General features: G+C 37.7%; 1 protein-coding gene across 15 annotated transcripts in view; it reads left to right on the top strand.

Moving 5' to 3' along the window:
• The window catches only part of ALG8 (ALG8 alpha-1,3-glucosyltransferase), a gene marked incomplete at both ends in the record, with an annotated part of 28,294 nt that extends 2,616 nt beyond the window's left edge, over positions 1 to 25,678 (top strand). The window contains 12 exons of one of the 15 annotated variants that reach the window (XM_084231399.1): positions 177 to 255; positions 4,138 to 4,331; positions 6,699 to 6,808; positions 7,844 to 7,911; positions 10,072 to 10,198; positions 10,708 to 10,811; positions 12,139 to 12,253; positions 14,605 to 14,744; positions 22,215 to 22,354; positions 23,640 to 23,737; positions 24,025 to 24,097; positions 25,447 to 25,678. In XM_084231399.1, coding sequence (XP_084087525.1) covers positions 177 to 255; positions 4,138 to 4,331; positions 6,699 to 6,808; positions 7,844 to 7,911; positions 10,072 to 10,198; positions 10,708 to 10,811; positions 12,139 to 12,253; positions 14,605 to 14,744; positions 22,215 to 22,354; positions 23,640 to 23,737; positions 24,025 to 24,097; positions 25,447 to 25,678 — 1,480 coding nt within the window. Of the gene's footprint in view, positions 1 to 176; positions 256 to 4,137; positions 4,332 to 6,698; positions 6,809 to 7,843; positions 7,912 to 10,071; positions 10,199 to 10,707; positions 10,812 to 12,132; positions 12,254 to 14,604; positions 14,745 to 22,214; positions 22,355 to 23,639; positions 23,738 to 24,024; positions 24,102 to 25,428 lie in introns of those variants that run through there. The other 14 variants (XM_084231400.1, XM_084231398.1, XM_084231391.1 and 11 more) reach the window with 14 other exon arrangements.
• Between the last annotated feature and the right edge of the window lie 581 nt (positions 25,679 to 26,259).

Genomic DNA, 26,259 nt, shown 5'->3' with positions numbered 1-26,259 from the left:
GGCCTCCAGATAAGTGAGGTATTTCAGACTTATATAATGCCTGTTTTTGTCTTTAGGATAGTGTTCTGTGACTGCATGAGGGTGTCAGTCCACTTCAGAGCATAATTATAGACATGTGAAATGAAATTAATAAATGTTACAAAATCTCATTTTATTCATCTAATCGTTTTGAATAGCCATTCCACAGATTTTGAAGTACACCGAAACTGGCTTGCTATCACTCACAGTTTGCCAATATCCCAGTGGTACTATGAGGTAAGTTTTAATTTTCACCTTTGTGAGTTTTTTTTTCTTAAGGTGATGTGAAATCATATATTTTCCATGTGATATAGGTCTAATTAATCTTTACAAAAAATAGCATACTTTCCTCATTTTTGTCTTCTAACACTACTAAATCCTTTTACTTCAAAGTGAGTTTCATGGCCCTCCCTGGTGGCCTAGGGGTTAAGTCTCAGTGCAATTACTTCTCTGGCTTGAGTTTGATCCCTAGCCAGGGAACTAACCCACATATGGTGCAGCATCTGTCTTGCCCGCTGCTCTCCTCAGAAGGGTATTTCAGTAAAATTTGCCTTTTCTGCTCTGCACTCTGTCTCTGGTGAATCCTCTCACCTCCCCCTGACCCCAGTTCTTCTACATATGCATTACCAGTTAAATGTTATTTATGGCCTACATACCAACAGTTTGGGCAGGGGTACCTACGTTGACTTTCAGCTCCGCCACTTCCCATGTAAGTGACCATGAACAAACTGCTTGACCTCTCAAAGCCTCACTTTCCCCAATTATTAAATGATAATAAATAATTATTAGGATGAAGGCCTCCCTGGTGGCTCAGGGGTTAAAGTCTCAGCCCTGTCAGGCCTCCCTGGTGGCACAAGGGGTTAAGACACAACCTACTAAGCATTTGAAGCTATCTGAAGCCAACTGCAGCACGAGTTCAATCCCCAGCCAGGGAGCTACCCACATGGCACATCACACCTCTCCTGACTTGCCTGCTGCTCCTCTCAGCAGTGTATTTCAGTCAATCTGCCTGTTCTGTTCCCCACTCTGTCTCTGGTAAATCCTCTCACCCGCCACACCTCTGGCTTGTACCCCAGTTCTTATATGCATAAATAAATAAATCTTTAAAAAAAAAGTCTCAGCACTATCAAGCTATCACTAGCTACTGCGGCATGCGGCATGAGATTGATCCCCAGCCAGGGAGTGGCAGACCTCTCCTGTCTCGTCTGCTGCTCTCCTCAGCAGTGTATTTCAATAGACCCACCTTTTCTGCTCCCCACTCTGTCTCTGGTGAATCTTCTCACCTCCACCAAACCTCTGGCCTATACCCCACTTCTTGTATGCATAAATAAAAAAATTTTTTTTTAATTATTATTAGAAAAAAAATTATTAGGATGAAATCAGTATGTATGTACAGCACTTAGCATAGTACTTGGAACAAAAGTGTTCTCTAAACATGATTAAGGGTTATTAATCATTAGCATTGTTAATATAGTGACTCTCAGCCTGTAAATGAAAAGTCGCCTGTCTTGCTGTTTCCTCCTTTGTGACCATTCCTTCTTAGTCTCCTTTGACAACTCTTCTTCACCTGCACACCCTTTAAGAAACTGGTACTCGAGGGTTCTCTTTGTGGTCCATTTCTGTTTTAATTTTATAATTCCTTCTAGGTATTCTCTCATTTTACACCTATAACTTTCACTACTATGTTATTGTGGGATGCCTAAAGCTATATTTAGACCAAAGATATCTCCCTTGTTAGTTTATCTTAGGAGAAGTTTATATGAAAGAGATCCTAATAATGGTATACATGCTTCTTTGTTCTTCCTGCCCTGCTCAACAGTAACAACAAAAAACAATAAGAAGCAGAGCGCAGTGGTAGATGACGCTTGACTATATGTGAGTGGAGGCTCACAGCAGGAGACAAGGCTGAGAAGCACATGCAGCTAAGTAGCTAAGTCTGGGAAGGTCTTTCTGCCTGGCTGCAGAGAGGGCATCTATGAGTAGTGGATTGCTTTGTAGGACTCTCCTTAGCTGTGACTTCTATCTTAACCTTCTGCTCTCACCTCATATTAAACCAACTATTTGGGAAAGATGCCAAAAGGACCCATAATAAATTTTGGTGGAATGACCACAATTGTTTTGAACTTTCATATGTAGAGATCGGATGTTTCTATATTTGAAGAAATAGCTCTGTGGTGGTAACTTCCTGAGCTAATGGACTTGGAGTCAGGAGACCCAGATTTGAGACCTACCTCTCCCACTTATTATTTTAGTGACACAACTGTTCACTTGGGAGGAAGTATTAGCTAATAACTTCACTGAAGAGGGCCCCAGATGGAAATCCATGAGATCAAGAGGGACTTCTGGGCCAACCTTTGGAAGTCTTTGTGGAGTGAAGGCAATATGATAGAGCCTCTGAGTGGTGTGAGATTAGGGACAGCAAAGGAAGGGCACGTACACCTTGTTTTGGAAAAATGACCATCTTTCATGCAGTGCCTGCCCCTCCTCTCAGTTTTTCTAATGCTTCCTGTTCTTCATTTTTTTAAAAAGCATATCAATAAGTAAGTAAAATAAGGTAGAAAAATCTTAAACTTCCAATAAAATACACAGCTCTTTAAGGGCAGGGTGAGTCTGAGATAGAAGTAAACTGGAAACTGCTATTGTTAATAGAGTCTACCCTGATATTTAGGTTCATGGAATTACATGGAACACTAATTTCTAAACTTTTAAAAAATATCTATACTCTAACAAGGAAATATTTTTGAGCTTTTACTACTTACTGTGTCTTTATTTATAAATTATAAAGGTGCTGCTCTATTAATATAAAATTTAAAAGAATGAGATAAAAAAATTGAATTTTTAATCTTCTCTGTAGTTCAGTGGGCTTATCTTGTTTATATCCCACATTAGCAACTTGGGATTAGAGAAGAAACTTTTCAAAAAGGAGTACTTAATGAGTAGGTCCATAGCCTGAGTACACTAGACAGAGAGTAGGCCTCAAATCTGAAACTTCTGCATTTTATACCTGCAGGGGGAGTAAACAGGCTATTTATGGGAACCTAAAATTGCCAGTCATTGATATGGCAAGGCATTGATATGCCAGGCATTGATAGGAACAAAGAGCTAACAAGTGATTTATCTGAGAGTTTCTTGCCTCATTTTATACCACAGAGAGACCCTAAATAGTAGGTTCCATGGGCACCTGGGTAATAGTGAATTCTAAGTACATTTCAGAAGGAGAGGAGTTTTCCATTGAAAAGGACAACAGAGTAGAAAATTATTACTAACTCGACTCTTCTAGGTCAAAGTTCTAGGCTTAGTTTTAAGGACATCTTATTGGGGATAGTTATAAATTTTCAAATAAAAAGAAGTAGTATTTATTGATACTTAGTCTGTATCTGGTTCAGTGCTATACGTGTAGTATTGTGTGTAATTTTTAATATAGTAAACCATGAGGTGTAGGTACTGAGAGAATTTGATCAAAATATAATCTCTTCAAATTTATATATTTTTTTCATATGATTTGTATTTTCATTTACTCATTAGTGACTATTCATTTGTTTAATGATTATTTAATAATTATTTAATAATTAATACCTACCAAATGCTCAGGGTACAAAAATGACAGAATAATTTCTGCTTTCAAGGATATCATGATCTAGTGAAACAAGAGATGAGTAGCATTTGTGTAGCATTGTGATATTTATAATTACATTTCTTTTATCCTATTTAATATTCATAATACATTTTGCAAATAGGGAAATTGAGTCTCTGAGACAGAACTTAAACCCAAGCTGGTCAATCATTTGTTAAACTCTAGTCCCCTATTTATATTTAGATTTAGATGAGTAGAACCATGTCCTAACCAAGTTTATTATAGGTTTCAGATTAATTTCTTCTGTTATAGTTGGTTCTATTTAAGGAAATTGAAGACCGTATTAGATAACTTATATGTTATTATGTTTTTAACTCAGTTTTACATAGAAATTGCTCTATATTCCTAATATATATAAAATGTATTTTAGGTGTGGTTTTATTCATATACTCTTTAAAGACCAGAGGATGAAATTTTTACAATCTTTGCCACCCTCTGTTTATTCAGTTAGTTAAAATAAGCTCTGTCTTCTACTTTTACCACAGGCAACTTCAGAGTGGACCTTGGATTACCCTCCCTTTTTCGCATGGTTTGAGTATGCCCTGTCCCAGGTTGCCAAATATTTTGATAAAGAAATGCTGGATGTCTATAATCTGAATTACTGCAGCTTACAGACCTTACTGTTCCAGAGATTTTCTGTCATCTTCACAGATGCACTCTTTGTATATGCTGTTCATGAGTAAGTCTGAGAATGTCATTTTGTGTGGAAGGCTTTGATGAATTAGTATGGTATTAACTAGTATTGATTTGTTCCTGATTGGAGGAAAACAAAGTTCATATAACTTACTATTTAGAGCAAAACTAATAACAATATGTTTGGAAGCTATAAAAGTATGATTATAACAATGATAGCAAAAAGGTAAGGGGTGAAAATGGAAGTATTCTGTTGAAATATGTGAAGTAATATGAAATGGTAAAATGTAATATCAGTATAAACTGTAACAAGTTAATCATAACTTTAGAAGCCAAAAGTAAACCATGGGGAAATAAAAGAAAACAAAATTGTATAGGTAAAAAGCAAATGGTAGAAATAACACTTAATATTAAACATTTTAATTAGTGTAAAAGATGACAGGAAAATTGAAAAAGGAATACAAAATGGATGGAAAAATGGAAAATAAGTAATAACATGATAGATTTAAATGTAAACTTATCAATAATTATATACATTAAATGTAAAAGTTCTAAACACTTGATTAGACTACAGAGACGGTTTGAATAAATAAAAATCCAAAATTCAAATTTAAAAAAATGCTACAACAGTCCAAAACTGTGTCATTGTGTTTTAAAATGCACAGTGATCAGTTACAGTCTAGCTGAATCTTGTGGAAGAACATGGGTATAAAATGGGGCTACATGGCAGAGGTATTCATAAGAGATTGTGAATGTTGTGAAAAGTAGCCCAAGTAGAGTTCCCGGAACATTTCTCTTATCCCAAAATGACTCCATTTGCTGTTCTTTCCTCCCTAGCAGACCACCAAAGACTTCTGTAGTCTACCATATTCTTTGGGATGTACACACATATAAGTGAGCACAAATACACTTGTGCACACGTATGCCACCAGTGGAGTTTCTGTTCTAGTAAACTCAAGTGCTTTTAATTATTCTCTCTGGATTCTTTGCCTCATGAAGATTCTTCACAAATTTTAAATTATGTTCATATTTTTACATTTTACATCTTTTATTCATATATTACTTTTAGGTAGCTGAATGCATGTATATATATAGAAGGTCTCTCTCAGTGGCTTCCACGTAGAAAGTTCTCAGTTAATGTTGGTTTCTATTCTATCCTAATACTTAAGCCTGCTAGTGTGAATGTGACAGCACTAGCTAATAGCTAGTCAGTGACCCTTGTCACATATAAATGGAAAATTTCTGTTTGTGACACCCTCTATCCCGAACCCTTGTCCCATTCAGGAAAGAGTCTCCTGAGAATATTTTAACCCCCGCTCATTCTCATTGGGTAACTCCTATTGGACACCCTAACTTTCAATCTGTCTATGACCTGTCACAAGTTGGAAGGGAAGGTAATTTGTAAAGGCATGCCTTACTTTTGGGTTCTTGGTGACTATTTTTTTACTTTTAATTTCTTGAACTCAAAATATTTTAGTTCAAGCTCCCAGGGAAAGTATATACAGGCAGAAAGAGGCAATAAGATTCATTTCTATCTTCAATATAGTGGGAACAGTTAAATAAAGTATAAATTGTTAAATCTGTGTGCCAATTTTCAGAACAAGGCATTAGGTACAGATTATTTGCTTGATTTTCTCAATTACTCTGTAAGGTTACTATCTCTATCAGGAAACTGAGGCTCCATGTGAGAAAAGCAATTCACCTTTTGTTACCCCCCTCACTTTAATTACATCTTTATTGGTCTATTAATTGTTTTAAATTTGTTTTTAGAATTTGACAATATTCAAATGAAACACATTTTAAAATCTTGTCAAAGTTTTGGAAAACAGAAAACTGTATACACAAAGTAGAATGAGCCACACTCCTCCACCTCTAGCTGTCATTATCAACTTTTTGTGCATATTATTTCAGCCCCTTTTCTGTCTCTGCATACAACTTCTATGAAATACAACTGGAATCATACCTATTATTACTTCTATCTTGGCCTTTAAACTGTGTACATTTTTACAAAGGGTTTTTTAAATTATTTGGAGCTACAACTATTCCTAGTTTGTCTAGCATGAGGGCATATAATTTAGAGTGTTATTTTGTTCTGGTCTGCATTTTTTACTCTTAGTGACTGAAATAGTGTATGCCCTCCCAATTTTCAGAATACTTACTTTCCAGTTGTTGGTAACCATTTTTTTATTTTTAGTTTTATTAGTTGAAAACTTTGTTTCAAGTCAGCAGAGCTAATAAAGAGACATAGAACTGAACCTTGGATCTTTGTTTCTGTCACTACCCTTTTAAGGTGTCAAGAATGTCAAATTTATAGGTAGTGGCTAATAAAGTGTATCAATATGCTCAGGAAATTTTGTTACATTCTAATGAAGATCAAAGTTATTTCTGATTTTTTCCTGATGTTTCAATGTAGGTGCTGTAAATGCATTGATGGAAAAAAAGCAGGTAAAGATCTTACAGAGAAGCCCAAGTTTATTCTATCGGTTTTACTGCTGTGGAACTTCGGGTTATTAATTGTGGACCGTATCCTTGACATTTTTTGTACTAATATATGCTAAGTATAAGATTAGTTCTTTTTTATAATGATTGTGAAATATGTGGTTATTTTAAATGGGTGTGTGGTGAATTAGTGGGTTTTCACACTGTGGTCGGTCTCTGTCCAACTTTACCAGACTCTGGTTTTTAGAATACTTTGTCATGAAAATTTGGTAGCAATATGTAAAAACCAGTTAAACTACCAGTAAGCAATATGCTGGGATTTGTTAGCTGTCTTCAGATTAATCTAATACATATATTTCAAATAACTTTCGAACACATTCTAAATACCTTTTAATGGAAACAGCATAATCACAGTGTTGCTTATGGGAACAGGTAGGCCTTCTTGCTTTTCTGTCATCTTGGCTTACCACATATTATCAGCAAAACTTAAATCCAGAGGATCTGAATGTAACTAAAATCCTTGAGGTAGAAGCATAATATTTTACAATTTTCATAAAAGTAGCTATATGTGAGGGAAACACCCAGACTTTAGTTTAAACCTGATGTGGAATGAAATCTTAGTTATGTGGCCAAGTTCGCTTTAGTCCATGAGTAAATTGCCATCTCTGAGCTCTAACTCCCTCCCAGGTTCAGCATTAGGCTTAATAAGATAGTAAATGGACTATAAGCAATGGAGTCCTGTGTGCTAGTGGCCTTTAGTAGCTGTAAAGAGCTTCCTTTCTCATCCCTAATTTTAAAAAACAAAACAAAAAACTTCTTGCCCTTCAGCTGCTGGGTCTTTAAGATTAAAAAAAAAGAGAGAGAGAAAGTTTCCTGGCTTTCTTCTTAAAATATCAATTTTTTTTACCCCCTATGATAATCTTTAGCATTACATACATTTTAGTTGAAGAATTTGTTTCAGAATTTTGTAGAAAACACATTTACAGAAGTTCGAACTAGTAGTGATATTTTATCTTTAACTTAACTGTTAAGAAGGCATTTGTAATTTTTATACTTGATCTGCTGGCACAGTTCATTGTAAATTTGTTATCCTCTACTCTTTCCTTGACATAAGTCCAGATATTCATTTCCAGTATAACGGCTTTTTATTTGGTTTAATGCTACTCTCCATTGCACGATTATTTCAGGTAAACACAAAATAGACCAATTTGATTTTCCCCCTTTAATTTTGGTTTTTAGCTTATAAAGTCATCAATATAGTGGGTGATGGGTAAGCGTTATAGCAACTGTTTTGAATAGCCAAGGACTATAGACATTTTTATTAAGTATTTCTCACAAATTCCATCTTTTCTTTTGATAATAATTTTCTTCATTTTACGTATGGGAAAATTATACTCCACAAGTTTTTCTGAGTTTGGCAGTTCTGAAATAAACTTGAGTGTCTATACTGGTTGAGCTAATTTCTTTAGGAATGGAATTTTCGGGAGTATTAACAATATGATAACTATGATGATGCACCTTTACCACCAGAATGTAGCATAGGGTAACAGAAAATATAGGATTTAGAATCAGAAGACCTCAACTGAAATCCTGTCTAACCCTGATAATCTGTGTGTCTCAGTCAGGAGTTATTCAAATGCATTGAGTGCTTCAGATCAGGTACATTATATATAATGTCTTATTTAGTAAACCTCACAACTACTCTGTAAGGTTGTTATATTTATTATCCTCCCTTTTAGAGGAAGAAATCAGAAGTTCAGTTTTCTGGGCCACTGAATCTCTGGGATTGGGGTTTGTTAATTTCCAGAGAATTTGCTACACTGTCAGGTTTGGAAACCTCTAACTTAAGGCTAGTCATTTAACCCTCTCAAGCTCAAGTTTTCTCATCCTTAAAATGAGATTTACCCCTTCTTACATTTTTATTTCTAAAATGGGGCTTTACCTCACAGGAACTTTGAAAAGATCAAGTTTGATAATCTATTTTAAAATTCTTTGTCAATTATAATTGTCTGGATATAGTTTTTTCTTTTAATCACGTAGTACTTAAAACATAATTGATGTACAATGAATGATTCTTGGAAAGTTATTGAATAAACTAAAGCTTAGCCATAAAACCAGCTAGACCATCGGTGAATCCTAAATTATGAAATTGGTGAAGAACCAATGTAAGCATCCCGTTCTTTTTCCTTATCATTCCTAACTCATATTTTCTAGACTACACGGGATGAGACAGTGAGGGAAGGAACTTGGCCTTTCATGGCCCCTTTGGCAGTTCCCTTTGCTGAACCTCAGAGCATTAGCTCATTTGATCCTTCCAAAATCCCTGTGAGGTAGGTAGAATTCAGACTTCTTTAGTTATAGTCAACTTGGTTTTAGTCTGTTTCTACATCAGAATACTTTTAGTTCTCCAAGGTAGTGTTTTAGGATCAATACTGTACCTTATGTCTTCAAGCTGATGTGCTATATGTAACCTGATCTGTAAGATTTATAGGGTTCTTAACAAAAAAAGACTTAAATGATGCTTCTTTGGTAGTATAGCATCATATGTATTTCTTTAAATTCTCATTGTAACTGACCTTTAGTTCCTTAGAGGGACTTTGAAATTTATTACGATATTACATCCTGTATCTCATCATCGAGCTTAGTACCTAACAAATGGTTGTTGAAATAATGAATTTATGACCCATTAAACTCAATATAAAGCTCACTGGAATCACTTGCTTATATTTTTCTAATATTGCATGTAAACTATTTACCTGAATTTTTAAAACTTTTTGTCTTATCAGAAATCTTTTATCAGAAAATGTAAACCATATACAAAAGTAGAGAAGAAAGTCTAGTGAATGCCACACATGCAGAGGATTATTTTGAACCATTAGTTCACTTGATCCTTCCAAAATTCCCAGAGGTCATATTGCCCTCGCTAAGAATATCTTTTAAAATCTATGTTTTTAGTTGCGGTAAAATACACACAACATATAGCCTACCACATTAACCATCTTTAAGTACATGATACAGTAATGTTAAGTATAATCACAGTGTTGTGCAGCCAATCTCCAGTGCCCTTTTATTTTTAACAAACTTTATTTAAATAATTTTAAATTGATAGGAAATTAGCATGGTCAGTACAGAGAATTCCTATATCCCTCACCCATTTCCCCCTAATGTTACATCTTACGTAACTATGACGTTCATCAAAACTAAGAAAGCATCATTGGTACATTAAGATTTCACCAGCGTTTCCACTAATGTCCTTTTTTTGTTCCAGGATTCAGTCACGAACATTACATTATTGCATTGAGTTTACCCTAAAATTTAACATGATATTTCCCTTCTAAATTTTCTAGAAAAGACATGTGGAAGGAGCATTTCTTTTTGCTGTTCTCCTTCATTTCAAGCACATCTACCTCTATGTAGCACCAGCGTATGGTATTTATCTGTTGCGATCTTACTGTTTCACTGCAAATAAGCCAGGTAAGTTTTAGCAATCATGGCAAAACCTTTTTTTTTTAAATTTTTTTTTAATATTTTATTTTATATAATTCTTACATCATTTTTCATCTTTGTACAATGTATGCATTTTCAATTTGGTTATATTCCCCATACAATTGCAAACCCCCCTTATTTTGACTCTAGTTCTTCCTCTCCCCGCCATTCTCTAATCCCCTCACCACCACCACCACCCCCAGTGTGTCTCTGGTTTATAGTTGCTTATTGGTTTTGATTATTACTTAATCATGGCAAAACCTTTATTTTATTTTTCTTTAGTTTTGTGCCTTAGGGAGAGGATATTATGCGATATAACAGACATCTCTCAGTTACTGATCCTGTAGTCCCTTTCCCCATTCTAACTTCCCTTTGCTCTTGCCACATCCACATCATAAAATTAGTGTACCATCATCAGGAGATACTCTCGTTTTAGCACATGGTATAAGTTGCGGCTTTCCATGCTCCTTGCTAATGATTATATTCCTTTTCTCTAGATGGATCTATTCGATGGAATAGTTTCAGCTTTCTTCGTCTTATTTCCCTGGGACTGATTGTTTTCCTAGTTTCTGCTCTTTCATTGGGTCCTTTCCTGGCCTTGGTAAGCCTTTTGTTTTTTATGAAATAATACAGGTTTTTTTGTTGTTAGAAAAAATAATAAAGCCAAGAATATATAAGCAAAACTCCTTATTTACTCCTCCCTTGTATGAGTCCCTAAAGATAAGATGATATTCTTTCATTTTTGTGTATATTCCAGTATATGTGTTTATATATGTGTATGTTCTACATATGTCACATACACAATCATTATTTTTTTAAAGATTTATTTATTTATGCATACAAGAGCTGGGGTACAGGCCAGAGGTGTGGGTGGTGAGAGGATTCACCAGAGACAGAGTGGGGAACAGAACAGGCAGACTGATGAAATACACTGCTGAGGGGAGCAGCGGGCGAGACAGGAGTGGTCGGCTTCACCATGTGGGTTGCTCCCTGGCCGGCCGGGGATCGAACTCGTGCTGCAGAGGCTGCGATTGCTTCATAGTGCAGTGTTTAACCCCTCGCCCCACCAGGGAGGCCCCACACAATCATTATTCTCAGATTCTTTATTTGCTGATATGTTTACATGCAAAAAATTATTTGTGACCCCAAAATCAGTACTCATGGCACTTTCACATTCACCAACAGCAAGTATGCTAAATTGCTTAGAATGTTAGATATGTTCCAAAAATATTTTCTTTTTTCCTTTCTTCCCTGACCCTGAATTCAGCTAATTCTAATTTCTGCTAAAACTGAAAAGCATTGCATCTTTTTTAGTTTTCCCTACTGTCCCCTTCTCTTCAACAGAACTGGGTAAGCTGCAGTGTGTTCTTTACATCTTGTAAATTCTTCCCATGTTATCCTTATCTCAATAGTTTGATGTGGTATTCAGAGTATTTCCTTGTATCTTGTCCCATTCAACAGATGAAGTTGGACGAAAAGAGGGTCTAAAGGGGCCTCCCTGGAGGCTCAAGGGGTTAAGCACAGCACTATGAAGCAATCCACAGCCTCTGCAGCACGAGCTTAATCCCCACCGGCCAGGAAGCTACTCACATGGCACAGCAGACCTCTCCTGTCTCACCCGCTGCTCCCCTCAGCAGTGTGTTTCAGTCAGTCTGCCTGTTCTGTTCCCCACTCTGTCTCTGGTGAATCCTCTCACCCCCGGCACCTCTGGCCTGTATCCCAGTTCTTGTATGCATAAATAAATCTTTAAAAAAAAAAAGGGGGGGGTCTATGAATTGCTGTGAATCTCACAATGGCTTACTTGTGAGAAGAAAGATTAGATCCCAGATCTACAACTTTCTGTGTTCTATGCCATAGACAGTTCCCTAGTTCTTTTCTTGAATTTGGAAAAGACTGATCACTATTTAATTTCTTTTCAATAGAACCAGCTGCCTCAAGTCTTTTCCCGACTCTTCCCTTTCAAGAGGGGCCTCTGCCATGCATATTGGGCTCCAAACTTCTGGGCTTTGTACAACGTTTTGGACAAAGTGCTGTGTGTCATTGGTATGGTAGCAATCCTTCTTACTGACACTATGAATATTGAAAGGGCTAGTCACATTGAGAAATGGAAAAACCTGCTTTGTGTTTTGAATAAGGCTGAACTGTTTGTTCTTCAGCCCTGCATTTAGCTTTCAGAGTGAATAGGGGACTGAGGCGTCAATGCAGTACACAGACTGCATTCGTTGTAAAAGCTCATCGTGGTGAAGAGTTGTCAGTTCTTTCCTGAGGAAAAACAAATTTAAAATGTAGACATTTTTAAAAGGTACTCTTGCCTTAAGTAAAACATTATTCAGTAGTTAACCTGATTTTTAAATTTAAAACTTAAATATGTGAGGAAGTAGGTAAATAAATGTGACTTTGGTATTAAACTAATTTTTTTTTAAATGATAATCTTGCATGAGATGAGAAACCTAGGCAGTGTTTTTATTTTTTTTATTTTTATTTATTTATTTATTTATTTTTTGTGGGACCCTTACCGGCGGCGGCCAGGAAACGAACCGGTGCAGCAGAGGCTGTGGGCAGCCTCGCAGCCCAGCACTCAACTGCTGCACCACCAGGGGAGGCCCGGCAGTGTTTTTAAATTTATACCTTGAGACGGTTCTGCTGAAAATAATTCACTTTGGGATAAATCATTGTCTCTCATTTGTAAATACAGCCTGGTTTAATGGGGAATGGCAGAGAAGGTTTAACAAACTTCTGTAATGGGTCAGATAATTTAGACTTTAAAAGCCGTCTAAAAGGAGGGTTTGGGAGGAGGCAGGTTTCAATCCTTTTAAAAATGTAAAAAGCATTCCTAGTTTCTGTACCATGCCAAACCAGGTCACAGGCTGGGCTTGACCTGGGGCTGGTATTTGCTGATGGCTTGGTTTGGAGGTCCATCTGCATAAATTGCTACAGTGGGCAAGTCATTTGACCCCTCTAACCTTGCTCTCCTCACTGTAATAAAGTGATAATGGTACTTTACCTGTCTTATGCAGCATGTTATAAGAAACAAGTGCAGCAAAAAAGAACTTGCATGCTAGTCAGTAGCAGGGGCGTTGGAGTCAGACAGACCGGTGTTCAGTTCTGCTACCAGTTATTTGTGTGACTTTAAGCAAGTTAGTCTACCACTGTGTGCCTCAGAGGGCTATAAATAATGGCTGCAAAGCCTTTGGTAGATGCAACCTCTTAGTTTTCAATACATACTTGTAGGGAACTCTAAGTTGGTGTTATCCCATACCCACTGTGAATCCACACACAGTGTGGATGTGTTATTCTTAAAGAGTAATTTCTTAACATTTACATTTTTTAAAAAAATCTTTAAATAACCAGTGTGGTATGAAATACAAAGGTGACTTGCTTTGTCTGAGTTCGGAAACTGATTTACTTCACCTTGTATGTATGTCTCAAAGCTATCTGAACTGGAAAGGTAGGGGCAGATTAGGCAACTATATTTCAGGGAAATAATTATGAGCTCTAAGAGAGAATTAGGCTAAAGGGAAAAGGGAAAAGATGAATGAATAGAAAATATGTTTGATAGTCTATACCTTTCCTACATTTTATTGATTTTCAGCAGCATTAGACAGGACTATGCAATGCTCAGACTAGCCCTTGACTGTCCTGTTAGCTTGTTTGGGCTGGGGCTTGCCTCATCTGTCTCAGACTGGCTTCATTTAATACTTATTTCTTGAACTCCTGTATGCTGGGGATAAGAAATGAATACATAAACAGAATACAATACAATATGGAGAATGCTGAAGAGAGACATGTACTAGGTATAACTGGCCCACAAGAAAATCAGCTCCACTTCTTGATTTAGGGGTTTTCTCAGATGAGTGAATAAATTAGAAGTTAACTTCATAAAGTGAATGGGTCATTGTAAGGAAAGCCTGTTCAGAAGAACACAAATGTTGAGAGTGGTGTGTCAGTTCATTATGGTCAAGTCACTTTTAACCAAGTGGAGTAGATGAAGCCAAAGAGGTAAAAGGGAATAGTTTATGGAAGACACTCTATGTCCTACTTAGGACTATGGATTTCCCAGTAGGCATGAAGGTTTCAAAGCTGGGGTGTGATATGGTCAGACATGCCTTTTAGAAAGCTCATCTTAAAGATGAGAGCAGATTGCTAATCTTGTTGCCTGCCAGTAAAGTTCTTGCTAAGTTGCACAAATTCTTGGTGCTAGTGCAGACAGTTGCTTTACATGGATAATCTCAAGACCAGAGGCATTTAGGTAAAACAGTCAGAAATGTGTTCATGAAATCTTGACCTTGAAGTAGCAATAAAATTTAATAGCTTTTTTTTTCCTCAAGGAGTTGATTGGTAAAATATAGTATGTCATTAATAAAAATAAAATAAACCGTATGCTTACTCTGTAGGTGTAGAATTGAAACTTCTTGATCCCAACAAGATTCCCAAGGCCTCAATGACAAGCGGTTTGGTTCAGCAGTTCCAGCACACGGTTCTTCCCTCAGTAACACCCTTGGCCACCCTCCTCTGCACTCTAATTGCCATCTTGGTAAGAACTCATTTATTGAGTCTCCCCTGTTCTTTTGTATGTCTGAGCAAATTTTAACTTTCACTATTTTCTAATTTTAATGTTCAAATTTTTCCTTTAAAGATTTTATTTATTTTGTGTGGAAGAACAAGGGTGCAGGCCAGAGGTGTGTGTGGGGAAGAGGGTTCAGAGGATTCACCAGAGACAGAGTGGGGAGCAGATAGGCAGATCTGTGAGATACGCAGCTGAGGGGAACAGCAGGCAAGAAGGAGAGGTCTGCTGTGCCATGTGGGTCAGCTCCCTGGCCAGGAATTGAACTCAGGCAGTCACAGTGGGCTTTTGTGGTGGTAGTACTGAGATTTAACCCTTAGGCCCCCAATGTTCAAGTTTTTCGGTTCCTGGCTGTAATCCTGCTGCGGATTGAGTCACTTCTTAATTCTTAGGGTAACTTTGACTGTGATCTGGAAAGATTACTAGTGAGGCCTCTGTGAGAGAGACTCTTGCCATCTGTTCATGCTTGGATGAGGAGCAAAGAAAAGCCTAGGAGGGAGGGAGCGTGGACCTCACTGTGGAGAAACAGGAAAATGCTCTTAGGGACATCAGCTTTTTGTAGTTGCTTTAATCTTTAGCTGACTGGTGGAGTGTATAAATATGTTGTCTTGATGATGATGAGTTGAAAGGGTCAACAATGGCTTATTGTGCATCAGATAATCTATGAATCAGATGCTGTTAGAGGCTTCCAGTTGTTTTCATTTGTTAGTGATCATCAGACCCTCAATTTCATGATATAACTTTAGTAGCAGGCAATATAAACAACACAGTTCTATCTATGTTGACACTCAGCTTTAATTTGATTTCTAAGTGACCAAACCTAACAAGACACCTGACTCAACTTAGCTGCATGGCAGGTACCACTGGGTCATTAAGCTCAGCTGGCCCACTTGTTCACACGTTCCAACAGAGGTAAAAACTTCTCTAAAGCCTCAGCTGCATTGGGATGCCATGGTTTTATTGTAAGTGGCAGTCCAGCCCACAAAGCTAGGTGTTCATTTATTAATCTGGTAAAATCTAGTTTATTATTAGCCCCAAAATATCTATAAACTTTTATACTCTAACTAATAGGCTCAGCCACCATTAACTAGTTATGAAGGTATAATTAAGGGCTTATTTTCTGGATTATTTATAGGTTACTATTAATTTTGATGAATCTATTCATTTTTTTTTATAAATTTTATTGTTATATTCCCCATACAATTGCAGCCCCCCCATTCTGACCCCAATCCCTCCCCTCCCGCCCCCGCCCCCCTAAAAGTGTCTCTGGTTCATAGTTTTTTGTTGATTTTGATTTTCACTTTCTTGTAGTTATTCATTTTCCTGGTCCCTTATTTAAGTTTTCTAGATTCCTGCTATAAGTGAGACCATGCAGTATTTTTCTTTTTCTTTTTGGCTTATTTCGCTGAGCATGATCCCTTCCAGCGCCATCCATGTTGCTGCAAATTGCATGTGTTTATCTTTTTTGAATGCTGAGTAATATTCCATGGTATATATGTACCACATCTTCTTGATCCAGTCATCTATTTTTGGGCATTTGGGTTGTTTCCAAAGCTTAGCTATTGTAAACAGTGCTGCTATAAACATAGGGGTGCAGGTGTTGTTTGGAATTGATGTTTCTGTGTCCTTTGGGTAAATACCTAGGAGTGGAATTGCTGGATCATATGGAAGCTCTATGTTTAGTAGGTCCAGAAATCTCCACACAGCTTTCCACAGTGGTTGGACCAGTTTGCACTCCCACCAACAGTGCAGAAGAGTTCCTTTTTCTCCACACCCTCGCCAACATTTGTTGTTGCTAGTTTTTTTAATATGTGCCATTCTCACTGGTGTAAGATGGTATCTCATGGTAGTTTTGATTTGCATTTCCCTGATGACAAGTGATGTTGAACATTTTTTCATATGCCTGTTGGCCATTTGCATTTCCTCTTCAGAGAAATTTCTTTTTAGCTCTTCTGCCCATTTTTTGACTGGATTATTTTCTTTCTTGTTGTTGAGTCTCATCAGCTCTTTGCAGATTTTTGTGATCAGTCCTTTATCATTAGTGTTGGGTGCAAAAATGTTCTCCCAGTTGGTGGGGTTTCTCTTTGTTTTTGTTATTGTCTCTTTTGCTGTGCAAAAGCTCTTTAATTTGATGTAGTCCCAGCTGTTTATCTTTGCCTTCACTATCACTGCTTTGGGTGATGTGTCTATAAAGATGTCTTTGATGTGCAAATCCCGTAGTGTTTCGCCTATATTTCCTTCTATATATTTTATGGTTTCAGGTCTTATGTCTAGTTCTTTAATCCATTTTGAGTTGATTTTTGTGTATGGTGTGAGGTAGTGGTCAAGCTTCATTCTTTTGCATGTAGCGACCCAGTTTTCCCAGCACCATTTATTGAACAAACTTTCTTTGCTCCAATGCATATTCTTTGCTCCTTTGTCAAAGATTAGTTGGCCATAAATCTGTGGGTTTATTTCTGGATTTTCTATTCGATTCCATTGGTCTGTATGTCTGTTCTTGTTCCAATACCATGCAGTTTTGATGATTATGGCTTTGCAGTATAGTTTGAAGTCTGGGAGTGTGATGCCTCCATTCCCTTCTTTTTTTTTCAGGAGAGCTTTGGCTATTCGGGGTTTTTGGTGATTCCATATGAATTTCATCAATAATTGTTCTATTTCTTTGAAGAATGACATTGAAATTTTGATTGGAATAGCATTGAATCTGTATATTGCTTTTGGAAGGATGGCCATTTTAATAATGTTTATTCTTCCAATCCATGAGCAGGGGATGTCTCTCCATTTCTTTGTGTCTTCTTCTATTTCTTTTAACAGTGTTTTATAGTTTTCTTTGTGTAGGTCCTTTACCTCTTTTGTTAGATTTATTCCCAAATATTTGATTTTTTTTGTTTCAATAACAAAGGGATGGTTTTTTTGATTTCTTCTTCTTCAGATTTATTGTTTGTGTATAGGAAGGCTACTGACTTTTGCGTGTTGATTTTGTATCCTGCCACTTTACTGAACTGATTGATGAGTTGAATTAGCTTTTCTGTGGAGTTTTTGGGGTTCTCTATGTATAATATCATATCGTCTGCAAATAGTGATAGTTTGACTTCTTCTTTTCCTATTTGGATTCCTTGGATGTCTTTCTCTTGTCTTATTGCCCTGGCTAGGACTTCCAGTATTATATTGAAAAGCAGTGGTGAGAGTGGACATCCTTGTCTTGTTCCAGATCTTAATGGAATTGCTTTCAGCTTTTCACCATTGAGAATGATACTGGCTGTTGGCTTGTCATAGATGGCCTTTATGATGTTGAGGTATGTTCCTTGTATCCCAAGAATTTCAAGGGCTTTTATCATGAATGGGTGTTGCACTTTGTCGAAAGCTTTCTCAGCATCTATTGATATTATCATATGGTTTTTATATTTCTTTTTGTTGATGTGTTGGATAACGTTGATTGATTTTCAGATGTTAAACCATCCTTGAGTCCCTGGAATGAATCCTACTTGGTCGTGGTGAATTATCTTATGGATACATTGTTGGATTCTGATAGCTAAAATTTTATTGAGGATTTTTGCATCAGTGTTCATTAGGGAGATTGGCCTGTAGTTTTCCTTTTTTGTGTTGTCCTTGTTCGGTTTTGGTATTAGTGTAATGTTGGCTTCATAAAACGTGTTTGGTATTGTCCCTTCCTTCTCAATTTTTTGGAAGAGTTTGTGAAGGATAGGCACTAATTCGTCTCTGAATGTTTGGTAGAATTCATTTGTAAATCCATCAGGTCCTGGGCTTTTGTTTTTGGGGAGGTTTTTGATTATCATTTCAATTTCGCTAATTGTAATTGGTCTGTTTAGGTGTTCTATTTCTTCTTTATCTAGCTTTTGGTGATTGTAGAGTTGTAGGAATTTGTCCATCTCCTCTAGATTGTTAAACTTGTTTCCATATAACTGTTCATAGTAGTTACTGATTATTCTTTTGATTTCTGCTGTGTCCGTTGTGATTTCTCCTCTTTCATTGATGATCCTGTTTATTTGTGCTTTCTCCCTCTTTTCCTTTGTGAGCCTGGCTAGCGGTTTGTCTATTTTATTGATTTTTTCAAAGAACCAGCTCTTGGTTTCATTGATCTTTTGGATTGTTTTTTTAGTTTCAATTTCATTTATTTCTGCTTTGGTTTTTATTATTTCTTTTCTTCTACTGGTTTTGGGGTTTTTTTGTTGTTCTTTTTCTAGATCTTTGAGCTTCGAGATTAGGTTGTTTCTTTGCGTTCTTTCTTGTTTCTTGATGTGAGCTTCTATTGCTATATATTTTCCTCTTATTACTGCTTTTGCTGCATCCCATACATTTAGGATATTGGTGTCCTCCTTGTCGTTCAATTCAAAAAATTTTTTAATTTCTTCTTTGATCTCCTCATTAGTCCAATGGTCTTCCAGTAGTGTGGTTTTTAATCTCCATGAGGTAGGAAAGTTCCTAGCCTTCTTTTTATGGTTTATTTCTAGTTTGATGCCTTCATGGTCAGAAAAGATGGTTGATATGATTTCAATCTTGGTGTATCTGTTGATGTTTGTCTTGTGCCCCAGTATGTGATCTATCCTGGAGAATGATCCGTGTGCGCTTGAGAAAAATGTATACTCCGTTTTTTTGGGGTTTAGTGTTCTATAGATGTCTGTTAAGCCCAATTGCTCTAGGTCCTTATTTAGAGCTTTGGTTTCTTTACTTATTTTTTGTCTTGTTGATCTATCCATTGTTGATAGTGGTGTGTTGAAGTCTCCCACTACATATGTGTTTTCTCTGATGTCTGTTTTCAGAGAGGACAACAGTTGTCTGATATATTTTGGTGCTCCTTCGTTTGGTGAGTATATGTTAATGAGTGTTATTTCTTCTTGAAGTATTGTCCCCTTGATCATAATGTAGTGACCATTGGGGTCTCTTTTTATCTTTTTGAGTTTGAAATCTGTTTTATCTGATATAAGTATAGCTGTTCCTGCTTTCTTTTTTGGTCCATTTGCTTGTAGGATTGTTTTCCATCCTTTAACTTTGAGTCTATTTTTATCTTTTGTAGCTAAATGTGTTTCCTGGAGACAGCAAAAGGTTGGGTTTTGTTTCTTAATCCAGGCTGCAACTCTGTGTCTTTTTATTGAAGAGTTTAGTCCATTTACATTTAGAGTTAATATTGATATGTTAACATCTGTATTTGCCATTGTGTTTGTCTTTCCTTTGATTTTATTTATTTATTCTTTTAATAACTTTTTTTTTTTTTGGCCTTCTTTCATTGTTATTCGTCCCTCTGAGGTTCTGGCTTTAGGACTCCTTGTAGTATTTTTTGGAGTGGGGGTTTAGTTGCAATGAAATTCCGGAGGTTCTGTTTGTCTGGGAAGGTCCATATTCTTTCTTCAAAGAGGAAGGAGAGCTTTGCGGGATAGAGTATTCTTGGTTGGCATCTGTTTTCTTGGAGTCTGTTGACTATGTCCCTCCACTCTCTCCTTGCCCGTAGTGTTTCTTCGGAGAAGTCTGATGTCAGCCTGATTGGTTTTCCTTTGAATGTTATCTGTTTCTTCCCTCTTGCCAGCTTCATTATTTTTTCCTTGTCCTGGATTCTTGGGAGCTTTACTATTATGTGTCTTGCTGTATTTTTCCTTTCGTCGTGGAGGTTTGGTGTTCTTCTTGCTTCTTGTATATCAATTTTCAGCTCCTTCTTCACATTTGGGAAGTTCTCTTCAATTATCTCTTTGAATATTTTCTCTGTTCCTACATCTCTCTCCTCTCCTTCTGGTATTTCTATAACTCTTATATTTCCTTTCCTCATGGAGTCAGATAGTTCCCGAAGTCTTTCTTCGTTCTTTTTCCTTCGTACTTCTCTTTCCTTTTCTGTTTTGGTTCTTTTTATTTCTGTGTCTTCAAGATTACTTATTCGTTCTTCCATTTCATCTATTCTGCTTTCATTGCTTTTCCCAGAATTCTTTAGTTCTTCCATTAATTCTTTGATCTCCTGCATTTCTTTTACTTCCCTCTTTAGGGACTCAATTTCTTTCTTCTGACCATTGTTTTCCCTCTCTAGGGACTCAATTGCATTCTTCTGATCGTTGATTATTTTTCCCTTATCATTGTTTTCCTTTATGACTTCTGTCAGTTTTTTAATCACGGCAATTTTAAATTCTCTTTCTGGAAGGCTCAGAAATTCTTCCAAGTTATTGTCGTTGCAATCTGGGGGCTGGTTTTCTTTTTGTGGTGTGCTTTTTCTCTGGAGAGTTGCTAGGTTGCGTGTGGTTCTTCTCCTCCCTACTGTCTGTTTTCTAATTTGCCGTATGCGTTGGGACACTGTGTTGTTGGGACTGGCCGGCATCTTGGGTGGGCTTCTCTGTTCCCCTCTGGTTCCTCCAGGAGTCATCTGTCAGTTTCAAGCAGTCTTTACTGGAGAAAGGTCTCTGTTCTAAAATGCCGATGTGGGGACACACTCCCCTGTGCGCCTGGTCTGCCCCGGCGGTGAGTTCCTGCTCCCCTCTGGGCTTGGACTGCAGGCCAGAGGGGGTCTGGCGTGGGCGAACTTCCCCCGCTCACCTCTGGCTCCTGAGGAAGCCTTCTGCAGGTAGTCTTTACTGAAGAAATGTCCCTGTTCTAAAATGGTGATGTGGGACACACTCCCTGCGCGTCTGGTCTCAGGCACACTCTTCTGCGGGCCTGGTCTGCCCCGGCTGTGGGTGCTCACTCTCCCTGTGGGCTCAGACTACTTGTTCGGAAGGGGCCGGGTGTGGGCTAACTCCCCAGCTGGCCACTAGCTCCTTCAGGAGCCTCTGCTGGCTTCAAGTCGCTAGGTGGCGCCAGAGATCTCTCCTAGAGCCCTTGGGGAGCTGATTTTCCACCCCGTGGGACAGGGATCAGAGCGGGGATGGTAGGGTACACCTCAATGGCTTTGGGGTGCTGTGTCTGCCTTGTGCCCCACCGTTGTGGGGAACCCACGCCCCTAATTTCGTGCCCCGGGTCTCAGTTCCAAAGCCCTCAGTTCCAGGACGCGGGCTGTAGCCCAGATCAGTGGCGCGGGAATGGCGCCTTTTGAATCCCGCTCCCCTGCCTGGGCGCCTTGTTCCTGTTCACTCAGGGAGGGCCTCCGCGCGTCTCCCCGCAAGCCTAGGTCGCAGGCGCGGGGACCTGGGCAGCTGCGATCCGATCCGGATCCGCGTCTGCTTTTTCAGCGCGCCGCCGGGGCTGTGTGCTGGTGCTGGTCTCCTCCTGGGGTCGGGCAAATCTATTCATTTTAATGAATTAATATAATTTCCAAATGCCTTTTTTTCCCCGAGAAGTTGTTTCATGTTGGCTTTTGGCGGACTGTTGGCAAAGTGTTGAATTATGGAGACTCGCATAATGTCTGCTGTGTTTCAGCGGAGATGATGCCAATTATATTCACCTGAACAATGTTTCTGTGAAACCTATTTTAAATGATACTGAAGTTTTATCTTTGCCTATTGTTTCTAGCCCTCTGTTTTCTGTCTTTGGTTTAAACCCCAAGGGCCCAGAGGCTTTCTCCGATGTCTGATTCTTTGCGCCTTGAGCGCCTTCATGTTTGGGTGGCATGTCCATGAAAAAGCCATACTCCTGGCAATCCTCCCAATGAGGTAAGAGATAGTTTATTCTGTCAGCATCATGGCATATTTCACAATGATCCTGTTATTTCTATTTGATTTGTGCTATCTTGACATGTTCAGTGGGATGGACAAAGGCAAAGGTATAAAGGAACAGATTTATACCAGGATAGAACAGGCGTGCTCAACATGGGAGGTCTGTGCATGACTAAAGGTTCTGAGGTTACAAAATTTTGTGTATTGTGTATTGCTTCTGCGTTTTATTTTGAAAGGGATACTGTAGTGATTAAGAACCTTGATACCAGGTTCTGGATATTGAGTATGGAAAAAGTATGGGCTGTGGGATCATCGCAATTGTGGAAATAGCTTCCCATATTCTTGTTAAGTGTTGTTAGTCAAAGACTGAGTCCATTATGGAATAATACCTAATGTTTTCACAGCTCTTCAAAATTTCCACAACTGTTATTTTGGGGTTTTGTTTTATTTGTGCTCTCTGCTGCGCCTCACTTCCTATTCTAAGTAATTAGAATAGTAGATATCCTATCTGAACATCTGTAGAAACTGGGGCTCAGAGAGTTTAAATGCCTTATCCAAAGTCACATAGCTAGTTAGGAGAGTTAGGACTTAACCCTGAATCTTAAGATGTTGAATCTTAGGACCTTTTCACTGTGCCATTATAAAAAATAAAAATAAAAGGCACTTTAAATGCAGTGTTGTCCATTTTATGTATTATAATTGAAACCAAGTATGGTTAAATAAGTGGTAATAGAATTGACCTTTGTTCCTGAGATTTTTCTTGAATTCTGAGAGACCTCATTTAAGCTCTGAAAGAACGTTAAGCGAATTTGTCAAGTTGATATATGGCCTGTCTGAGTTCATTTAGCAACTTGGAGTTTCCAAATTAAAAAATAGGACGAAACTTTTAATGCTGTTAGTTAAAATTCATACTGAACACCAGCAGGTACAGGGCCTTACGCAAGAGAAGAGCTACAAAGTTGGAAATGAAACCCTAAGGCCTGTTTCCAGGCTACAACCTCTAAGCAACTCTTAAAGTCACAACATCCCATTCTTTGTAGAAGGTAATTAGGGAAGCCACATTCTTGTGTGAATATTCCCTGAATCGGTGCAGTCATTCTACCACTTAAAATTTCCCACTAGAAAATTAGTATTACCAATTGATTTGGACTTGTAGCAAAGATCAGTATGTTATTTTATGCTTAAGCCAGTTCTGGAAATAATAGATACAGCTTATTTAAGTCATTTGTAAGTGTAAGTTTCAGTTGTTTTAAGGAATTATTATGAGAATTTTAATTTTTAGCCTTTTGTCTGTGGGAAAAGCAAGAGATGCTTCGATTTTCCTGATTCTGACCACAACAGGACATTATTCTCTCTTCCCTCTGCTCTTCACGGCACCAGGTAAATAGCTTCTCTTTAGAGAGATATATTTAATTGCCATGCCCTTTTCATCGGGCCTAGAAATCAATACTGTCTGATTTAAACAACCTTAAAACCTCTTGGAAGAAGCGAGCTTATCCATTCTCTTAAATATAACCTCCAATTTGTCCCTAATCCTCACTGTGTTGAGATGGCACAAAAAATGCATAATCAAGCTTAAAAGCATTACTAGACCTATATAGCTTTATCAGGGTGCTTAAGTATCATAAACTTTCTCTTATGGACCTTTTTTTTTGCTTTTTTAACAGAACTTCCCATTAAAATCTTACTCATGTTGCTATTTACCATCTATAGTATTTCCTCACTGAAGACTCTCTTCAGGTAATCAAAAGAAATACCTTTAAAATTATATTTACTCTTGTGAAATATTTACTCCTAAATAGTCAAATAAACCTTTTAAACTTCATTTTTAAGTTATAATGATGGGAGGAGGGGAGTTATAATGATAGTATAACAACATTACAAGAAATTGGCAAATAGAAGGAGAAATTACCCATAATCTCATCACTAACATGGTGACATAGTTTGTTATGTTTTTAGTTTGGGGACTATTTGAGAAGGAACTACCAAAATCAAATTGAATATATAGATGAAAACTAAAAACTGGAAACTAAAGTATACATTATGAGTAAGGCCACATAAATACAAACATAGCTTAAAGATTTGTGAAAATTGTTGATACTGAATTAGGCTGGAATTTATTCTCTTCTCAGCTTCCATGTCACATTATTTGTATAATTTTTTTAAGCTTGCAATGGTTCATATTTAATTATGGCCATAAGATTTCATCTACTTAATTTTATTAAAACTCAATTATGACCATGTGACCCAGCAGTTCTACTCTTAAGTGCGTGCTCAGAAGAGGTGAAAACAAATACTCAGACAGATGCTTGTACGCAAATAGTCATTGCTGCTTTATCCACGATAGCCAAAAGGTAGAAGTAACACAAGTGTCCACCAACACATGAATGGATAAACAAAATACAGCACATGCTTATGATGGAATTATTCAGCCAGAAAAAATAAAGTTCTGATACATGCTACAGAAGATACGAACCTTGAAAAATTAGACTTAGTGAAATAAGCCAGGCACAAAGGGATCGCTACAAGAGCAAATTCATAGAGAACGAAAGTAGATTAGAGGTTATGGGCAAGGGGTGGGGCTAGCCTGGGGTTATTATTGCTTAATGTTTACAGAAATTCTCTCTGGGGTGTTCAGAATGTTTTGAAAGTACATAGTGGTTATCTCTGTGTGACAATGTCGGTATACCAAATGATACTGAATCAAACACATGAAAATAACAAGTTTCATGGTATTTTACCAAAAAAACCCAAAAACACATTTCAAAGACCCTGAATTACACGTTGTCTACCATAATCTTAGTCCAGTATTCGCAGCATCCAGCCCCCTTTCCTTTTCCAAATGCAGAGCTAATGATGAGCTTCAGCTGCCGGACAACTCAGGTAGATGGTGGGTGAATTGGGACGACTGAGAGACTGTAATGGTTTAGAGTTAGCATTTCTTTCCTAAATGTGGCATTTAATACACTCTTTTGACTCTGGCTTTGGCTGCACTTCACATCAAGACAGTGCAGGTGGAAAGCGTTAGCTGAGACATGTTTGCTACACCAGAATGACTCATCTAAAATCAGACTTTGTTTTTTCTTCAGAAAAGAAAAACCTCTTTTTAATTGGATGGAAACTTTCTACCTCCTTGGCCTGGGGCCTCTGGAAGCCTTCTGTGAATTTGTATTCCCTTTCACCTCGTGGAAACTGAAGTATCCCTTTATCCCTTTGTTATTGACCTCAGTGTATTGTGCAGTGGGCATCACATATGCTTGGTTCAGACTGTATGTTTCAGCATTGACTGACCCACCTGTCGGCAAGACAAAGAAGCAATGAATAAAGGAACCACATGGGTGTATTCCAAGCAATTATTTCATGGGAAATTAATCAGAACTTGAAGAAAGTTGCTGGTGGCATGAGCCATTCATTTCAGTAGGTCTGTTGGGGGACCATTCTTCCTGACTTGGCCTCGCCCACCCTAGCAACCTGATTATCACCATGGTGAGAAGCCACTTGGCCTCCATAAGCTGTGAAGCACATCTGAAACAAATCTCGCCTTTCCCTGTTAAAATTGAGATCATTCAGACTGCTGCGCTTGCTCAAGGCAGGCAGGGATTCCGAGCAACAACATATTATTTGTAGCCTGTAGCCTGTGATAATCTTGTGCTAAGAAAAACATAAATAAAATGCCATTTTGTATTTCTGCACAGAAGTATTTTGGATCATTACCAGCTTCTCCATTTTCCTGTTGGCATGCACACAGATGGTGTACTGTCCTCATTCTATACACCTTGTTACAGGAGATTTTTTTTTTTTTTCACCACATTATACAATGACAATACTCACTAAGCCAGAGGAATATTTAATGAACTGGTTTGGCCTTACAGCAGAGACTGTAGACCACATCTACTCTTATA

The sequence above is a fragment of the Talpa europaea genome (genome assembly GCF_964194135.1).
Source record: "Talpa europaea genome assembly, chromosome: 1".
NCBI lineage: Eukaryota > Metazoa > Chordata > Mammalia > Eulipotyphla > Talpidae > Talpa > Talpa europaea.
Note: the sequence above shows the minus strand (reverse complement) of the source record. Positions and strands in the feature narration are given on the sequence as shown.